The 8,517-nt window shown below is 38.2% G+C and overlaps 1 protein-coding gene across 1 annotated transcript in view; it reads left to right on the plus strand.

The window, feature by feature from the left end:
• The window catches only part of LOC103275119 (son of sevenless homolog 1-like), a gene marked incomplete at its 3' end in the record, with an annotated part of 33,023 nt that extends 24,534 nt beyond the window's left edge, over positions 1 to 8,489 (plus strand). The window contains exons 6-7 of the mRNA XM_008072537.2: positions 8,202 to 8,312; positions 8,388 to 8,489. Of these exons, the coding sequence (XP_008070728.1) occupies positions 8,202 to 8,312; positions 8,388 to 8,489 (213 nt within the window). The remainder of the gene's footprint in view (positions 1 to 8,201; positions 8,313 to 8,387) is intronic.
• Between the last annotated feature and the right edge of the window lie 28 nt (positions 8,490 to 8,517).

Genomic DNA, 8,517 nt, shown 5'->3' on the forward strand with positions numbered 1-8,517 from the left:
AAAAAAGTTTTAATGTGATATTTCATATTAATGGTAAAATCCCAACAAGTAAGAAAAAGCATTTCATAAAATAAACATTCATGAACTTCTTTAAAGTTGTCAAAAATCTATGAGAGATGTAATAATAGTTAAACTATAGGAGACTTGAGAAACCAGAAAAAAATGTCACTATCACAGCATTCTGGTAGAGGGTACCACCTGGTACAAAAAGGGAGTAGACAAGACAAATTTGTCCTCTTTGTAGTCGATAAAAATTGTCTATATAGCAAACCCAATAAAATATACATAGTATTAGAACTAGGAGGCAAGCTCAGTGTAGTTGCTAGATAAAAGATCAGCTTGTAAAAACTGGTAGCATTATTGTGCTCTTCTCTGTCGAATATATTAAAGTTAAAAGACTGCATTCACTAGAGAAATTAGACTATAAGGTACTCAAAAATAACACTAACTAAAGATATAAAGTACCTTTGTTAAGAAAACAATAATTAGGCTGGGCTCGGTGGCTCAGACTGTAATCCTGCGCTTTGAGAGGCTGAGGCGGAAGGATCGCCGGAGCCCAGCGGGTCGAGGCTGCGGTGGCCGGGAGCGGCCACTGCACTCCAGTCTGGGCGTCAGAGTGAAACTCCAACTCAAAAAAAAAGAAAACGATAATTAGATTCATAAGGAAAATCTGAACAAATGGAAATGTATAGGCCTATATATGACTGGAAGGACTCATTCTGTAATGATGCTAGTTGTCCTCAAAATAATCTGTGAATTTCGTGCGTAGTAAGCTGATCGTACAACTTGTGTGTGAGAATGAGGCAAAATAACAATTCTCAGGAAGAACAAGTTGAGGGGATGTGTCCTATCATGTACTGAGGTTTATTATGAAACCACAGTAAATAAGAGTGTCGTATTGGTGCAGGTACCAATTAGAGGAACAGACTAAGGAGCTTTGATGTCCTGATATGTGACAGAGATTACAGTATCCAATGGAGAAGGAATGAGCTAATTAATAAATGATGCTGGGTCAAAACTGGTTATCTGTATGAAAAACAAAATTCATTCCATAACTCATGTCATTCACAAAAAGTTCTTAATAAAAATCTAAACACGAAGAGTAAAACTTCAGACATTGAGGAAAAAATATAGGAGAGCATAATTTTGACTTTGAGGGAGGAAAAGCTTCTTAAAGAACACATGAAGCTGGGCTTGGTGGCTCAACCTGTAATCCCAGCGCTTTGAGAGACTGAGGTGAGTGGATTGCCTGAGCCCGCGTGTTCGAGACCCGCCTGGGCAGGTGAGACCTCATCTCTACAATAAATCAAAAAATTAGCCGAGTGTGGTAGTGCACGCCTGTAGTTCCAGCTACTGGAAGGCTGAGGCGGAAGGATCGCTGGAGCCCAGCAGGTCGAGGCTGCGGTGGCCGGAAGCAGCCACTGCTCTCCAGTCTGGGCGACTGTGTGAGACTCCAACTCAAAAAAAAAAAAAAAAAAAAAGTACACATGAGATGAGCAAACCATAAAGGAAGAGATTAAAGTTTTAAAACTTCTGTTCAAGAAAAGATACCATGTAGTTATAAGAGAAACACAAAAGAATGAAGTGGACCCTTCTGTCAAAAACTATCCAAAAATTGACTCAAAATGGATTTTTTTTTTTTAATGTAAGGGTTAGGCTTATAAAACTCCTTGGGGAAAAGACAGCACTAATTCTTCGTGAGCATGGATCTGGCAAAGGATTCTTAGATATAACACCAAAAGCACAAGCTAAAAAATAAAACATAATAGGGACTTCAAAAGTAAAAATTTTTTTGCTTCAGAGGACACCATCAAGAAAGTAAAAAGACAACCTACAGAAAGGGAGAAAATATTTGCAAATCACATAGCTGACAAGGGTCTAGTATTCAGTGTATATATTTTAAAACAGAAAGATGACCCTATTTTAAAATCGGCAAAGGATTTTAATAGCTGTTTCTCCATGGAAGAGATATAAACAAACACCAAGCACATAAAAAGATGCTCAACATCACTAGCAATAAGGGAAACACATCAAAACCACAAAGAAATACCACTTTACGTCTACTACAATGACTGATACTAAAAATAAGAACAAAAGTGGAAAATAGCATGTTGATAAGGTTGTGGAGAAATTGAAACCCCCATATGTTAGTGATGGAAATGTGAAATGATACAACTGCTATGGAAAACAGTTTGCTGGTTTCTTAAAAAGTTAAACATAGAATGATCATATGCTCCAACAATTTCACTCCTAAGTACATACCCAAACGACTTGAAAGCAGAGGTTCAAAGAGATCCTTGTCTACCAGTGTTTATAGCAGCTTTATGTGTCATAGCCAAAAGCTGGAAATAGCCCACATGCCCATCAATAGATGGATAAATAAAATTGGTAAATACATAATAGAATATTATTCAGCCTTACAAAGAAGTGAAATTCTAATGCATGCTATAACATGGACGAACCTTGGAAACATTTTGCTAATTAAGTAAATCAGACACAAAAGGGCAGATATTTTATGCTTCCACTTAGATGAGGTAACTAGTGTAGTCAAATTCAGAGACAGAAAGTAGAAGTTACCAGGGCTTAGGGGGAGGAGGGACTGGGGGGTTATTGTTTAATGGGTATAGAATTTCAGTTTGGGATGATGAAAGTTCAGTTCTGGGACTGGATAGTGGTGATATTTGCACAACATTGTGCAATGTACTTAATGCCACTGAATTGTACACTTAAAAATGGCTAAAATGGTACACTTCAGGTTATGTATACTTTACTATAATGTAAAAAATTTAAAACTAAGAGAATGAAGTGCTGATACATGTTACAACATGGATGAACTGTGAAAACATGATGCTGAATGAAAGAAGCCAATCACAAAAGACTTCAAATTGTATGATTCCATTTATATGAAACATCCAGAGAGACACAAAAGGTAGACAAGAGGTTGCCTAGGATTGTAGGGGACTAGGGGATTGGGAAGTATGTGGGTTCTCTTTGGAGTGATGAAAATGTTTTAAAATGGATTATGTTAATGACTAGACAATTCTGTAAAAAAAGTAAAAATCATTGAATTTGACCTTTAAATAGGTGACCTGAATGCCTATGAATTATATCTTCATAAAACTTTTTTTTAAAGGAACTATTGATTTAAAGAGTAAAGACAACACGCTAGTAGAGATGGGCAAAGGCTATTAACATGCAACTCTCGGAAGGTAAGATAAAAATGGCCAACAGCCACATGAGCAGACTCCTGGCCTTACTGCTAATCAGGGAAATGCATAGAAAAAGACATGGCCTACTCTCATGGCATCAAGCTGACAAACTTTTTTTTTTTATTATGATAGAGTTTTAGGGTCCAAGTGAGGACTGACTACACAAGTAGGCTGCGTGCAGGTGAAGTTTAGGCTTCTAACTGGCCCTCACTCCCCCTGGTAGTGGACCAGGTACCCTTTGTGTTTGTATGTGCCCCCCATCCTCAGACTGACAATTTTTTTAAGTCTAGTAGAACCAAATGCTGGTGATGAAGTGGACAATTGGGAAAAGTCACTGCTGGTAAACACATACATTGATACAGCCACTTTAGAACGCAACCTCCCCTTCTAGTTTATGTGCTCTAGTAACATTCATGCAAATGTGCCCAATAAGACATGCAGGCAGGCCGGGCTCTGTGGCTCAGCCTGTGATCCCAGCACTTTGGGAGGCTGAGGTGAGTGGATTGCCTGAGCCTGCAGGTTCAAGACCAGTCTGGGCAACTTGGCGAGACCTCGTCTCTACAATAAATAAAAAATTAGCCAGGCATGGTAGCGTGCACCTGTAGTTCTGGCTACTTGGAAGGCTGAGGCAGAAGGATCACTGGAGCTCAGCAGGTTGTCGCTGAGGTGGCCGTGAGTATGCCGCCGAACTCCAGCCTGGACGGCAGAGTGAGACTCCAACTCAAAAAAAAAAGACATGCAGGTATACCTCAGAGATGTTGTGGGTTCTGTTTCAGACCATCACAATAAAATATTGTAGTAAAGCAGTAAAATCATATGAATTTTCTGGCTCCTCAGTGCTTGTACATGTTATGTTTGTAGAATACTGTAATAAGTATGCAAGAGCATATGTCAAAAAAATGCACTTACATTTTGAAAATATCTTATTGCTAAAAAAATTGCTAATGATCATCCATGCCTTCAGCGAATCCTAACCTTTTTGCTGGTTGAGGATCTCGCCTTGATGCTGATGGTTGCTGACTGATCAGGATGGTGGCTGCTGAGGGCTGGGGTTACTGTGGCAATTACTCAAAATAAGGCAACAGTAAGGTTTGCCTCATCAATTGACTCTTCCTTTCACAAAAGATTTCTCTGTAGCATGTGATGTTGTATGATAGCATTTTTGCCCTAGTAGAACTTCCTTCAAAATTGGAGTCAATCCTCTCAAGCCCTGCCACACTGATAAAGTAATATTCTAAGATCTTTGCTATAATTTCAAAAATGTTCCCAGCATCTTCATCAGAGGTAGATTCCATCTCAAGAAACCCTGTTCTTTGCTCATCCATAAGAAGCAGCTCTTCATCTGTTCAAGTTTTACCATGAGATTGCAGCAATTCAGTCATATCTTCAGGCACCGCTTCATATTCTGGTTCGCAATTACTTCCTCCTCTAAAGTCTTGGACCACTCAAAGCCATCCATGAGGGTTGGAATCAACTCCAAACTCCTATTAGTGTGGACAGCTTGACCTCCTCCTGTGGATCATGAATCCTTTCCAGAAGATTTTCTTTCTTTCTTTTTTTTTTTTTGAGTCAGAGTCTCACTCTGTCACCCAGGCTGGAGTGCAGTGGCACACTCACGGCTACCCTAGCCTCGACCTGCTGGGTTTAGGCAATCCTTCCACCTCAGCCTTCCAAGTAGCTGGAATTACAGACAAATGCCACCATGCCCGGCTAGTTTTTGTGATTTATTGTAGAGATGAGGTTTCACTAAGTTGCTCGGGCTGGTCTTGAGCCCCTGGGTTCAGACAATCCTCTTGCCTCAGCCTCCCAAAGTGCTAGGATTACAGGCTGAGCCACCATGCCCAGCCTCCAGAAGATTTTCAATTGACTTTGCCCAGATCCATCAGAGGAACCACTAACCACGGCAGCTATAGCCTTACAAAATGTATTTCTGAAATAAGACTTGAAAGTTGAAATTCCTCCTTGATTGATGGGCTGCAGAATGAATGTGATGTTAGCAGGCATGAAAACAACATTATTCTCCTTGTATGTCTCCATCAGAGGTCTCAGGTGACTAGGTTCAATGTAAATATTTTTAAAGGAATCTTTGTTTCTAAGCAGTACATCTCAATGATGAGTTTAAAATATTGAGTAAAACATGCTGAAAACAAATGTGCTGTCATCCAGGCTTTGCTGTTTCACTTATAGGGCACAGGCAGAGTAGATTTAGCATAATTCTTAATGACCCTAGTACTTTCAGAATGGTGAGTGAGTGATGTTTAAATAATAATAATGAAGTTTGAAATATTGCAAGAATTACCAAATGTGAGCACATGCTGTTGGAAAAATGGGGCCAACAGACTTGCTGGAGATAAGGTTGCCACAAGTCTTCAATTTTGTTTTAAAAAAAACCACACAGTATATCCAAAACACAATAAAACAAGGTGCCTGTATACTAAGTGTTAATCAGAATTGTTTATAATTGTGAGAAACATGAAACAGTTGCCAATCATTGGAGAATAAAGAAAAGTGGTATAGTCAGACAGTAGAATATTATGCAGAGTTTAAAATAAACAGAAAACAACACATGAATCAAAATGGATAAATCTTGAAAACAACTCTGAGTATAAAAAGCAACTTGCAGAAGAACATATATGTTGTATCGGTCAGGCATGATGGCTCACGCCTGTAATCCCAGCACTTTGGGAGGTGGAGGCAAGAGAACTGCCTGAGCCCAGAGGTTCAAGACCAGCCTGAGCAACTTGGCAAGACCTCATCTCTACAACAAATAAAAAATTAGCCAGGTGTGGTGGCGTGCCCCTATAGTCCCAGCTACTTGGAAGGCTGAGTCAGAAGAATCACCTGAGCCCAGGAGATTGAGGGTGCAGTGGCCATGATCCTTTCACTGCACTTCACCCTGGGCGACACAGTGAGACTCTGACTCAAACAAAAAACAACAAAAGAATATATACATTATGATACTTATGTGAAATTTGAAAGCAGGCAAAACAATGCATTGTCTTGTGTCGTCATACGTATATAATTATTATATTAAAAAATACAATGGGAATAAGATTCAGACTCAGGGTAGTGACTTCCCTTGGGGATCAGCAGGGATAGATGAGCTTGTGAGAGAGGGATCAATTATATCTATATTGTTTTGTTTATTTTTTTAAAAAACTAAGGCAAGTATTATAAAATGCTGAACTTTCTCACGTTTTAGATGGTGGGTATAGTTAGGTTAGGTTGCTACACTTTGTCAATCATGTGTATTGACAAATTGTATATTTTTCTATGAATTCTGTTACATTTTAACAGTGAACCTAACCTAAAATTATTAATTAGTACCTGCATTCTTAAAATGCTTGTCATTTTACAAATTTATCCTCAAGAACAAAATTATGTGAAAAGAGTTTGAATTCCCACTTAATTGTCCATTTGTTTTCTCTCGAGATTAGTTATTTTAGAATAACACTAACTACCATCTATTCAGTGTCTACTCTGTTCCAGACACAGTTTATGTAGGGTATCTCATTTGATTTCTTAACCCTGTGAAGTAAGTATTATCTACATTTTCCAATGAGAAAACAGGCTTTGAGAGAGTAAGCAGTTTGTTGATGTCACACAGATAATTAGTGAGTCAGAATTGGAACCTGGGCCTCCATGACTCCTAAGCCTGTGCTTTTAAACTTTTATATCTATAAAGGCTTTTTTTCACCCATAGCTGTCATGAAAATTCTGCAATAAATTATTATTGAAAAGGGAGGAAGGCAAGCATGTCTGCTGCATATGATAATTTCTAGTAGTTCAGAGAGACCCAAGATGTGAGCATCTCATCAGAGATTTAGTCTTGTTTCCCATCCACTCCATTCATACCTGACTTCTTCCTTTTGTTGTTACCGAACCCTTACTATCCATTTCTGTAAAACATACAGTGGACTGCAATTTCTGGTGTTACAATAGAAATTTTTAGTCGAGAAGACCGTTGAAGAAGTCAAAGTTGGGAAATGAGTTAGGATCCGGTTCAAAGAATCCAGGAGGGCTTGGAACATTGTATGCTATTTTGCACTGCACAACAACCAGAACTCGGCTCTTCTGACTCCTGATCTGGTGCTGTTACTATTCAGACTTTCCTTAAGCAATCTGAACCACATTAGTGTGATTGATACCTAGCCATCGGTGAGTGGTTCTCCCATTCCCTCCTGCCAACTTCTACTATGCTGAGCCACTAGATGTCCTCTTCCTCTTTCTAGAATTACCCTTTATGGAAATGAGCTCTTGCTAGACTCTAGAGCACCGTTTTCGTAACAGTTTATACTGGGACAGAACACAGGATGACAAGAGTAGTGACCTTGTTCTTTCTGCTAAAATCAAGATACCTGTTCTCATTTTCCTTAGGAATTACCGAAACCAGGAGATTTTACTCTTTCAGACTGAGCCATTAGAATTTAATTTATTAATGATTGGTGATATTAATGATGATGGTAAAATTTTGGAGCAGTTTGGATTAAATCATTTAATTGTTTTGTGAGCCTGTATAAAGGAATTTAAGATGATATAAACTGTTACCTCTGGTCTACATATGACAGTAAATGTCCATCGCCAAGAAAAAACTATTAGAAAATAATTATCTGGCTGCAGTCTTCTACATTTACACCCTACCTAGCTGTTGATGTCTATATTCTTGTTGTTCAAGTTAAACTCTGTTCATTTATTTTCCAGAACCAAAAGTCTTCTCATTCTTTATGTCCATGTTTGTTGATAATACTCTATAGAATCCTTTAATGAGAAGTGTTATAACATATAAGGATCCTATTACTCATCAGAAAGAACTCATTTGTTCTCTTAAGAATATTGGGATTTATTCCATTAAAATTATAATTAATAGTTGTAGATTTTTGTTGTTTAGAGACGCTAAAAGAAAAATGTAATTGTGCTGGTGTAGGCATGCCCGTAATTTTTCTGTGTCTATAGTAGTAGATTATTTATGTTTTACCTTCTTTATTTTCTAAGGAACTGGCATTTGATCCATATGAATCGTATGCTCGAGATATTTTACGACCGGGTTTTCATGATCGTTTCCTTAGTCAGTTATCAAAGCCTGGGGCTGCGCTTTATTTGCAGGTACAGTAATTTTTAAATTAAGACGTATGATGTCAGAAAAGTAAACAAAAAAAATTAAATCACTTTCTTTTCTAGTCAATAGGCGAAGGTTTCAAAGAAGCTGTCCAATATGTTTTACCCAGACTACTTCTAGCCCCTGTTTACCACTGTCTGCATTACTTTGAACTTTTGAAGGTAAGAAAACTTACTATTTCTAAAATATTCA

Source organism: Carlito syrichta, unplaced genomic scaffold, assembly GCF_000164805.1.
Source record: "Carlito syrichta isolate Samal-C Ts95f unplaced genomic scaffold, Tarsius_syrichta-2.0.1 Scaffold315330, whole genome shotgun sequence".
Taxonomy (NCBI): Eukaryota; Metazoa; Chordata; class Mammalia; order Primates; family Tarsiidae; genus Carlito; species Carlito syrichta.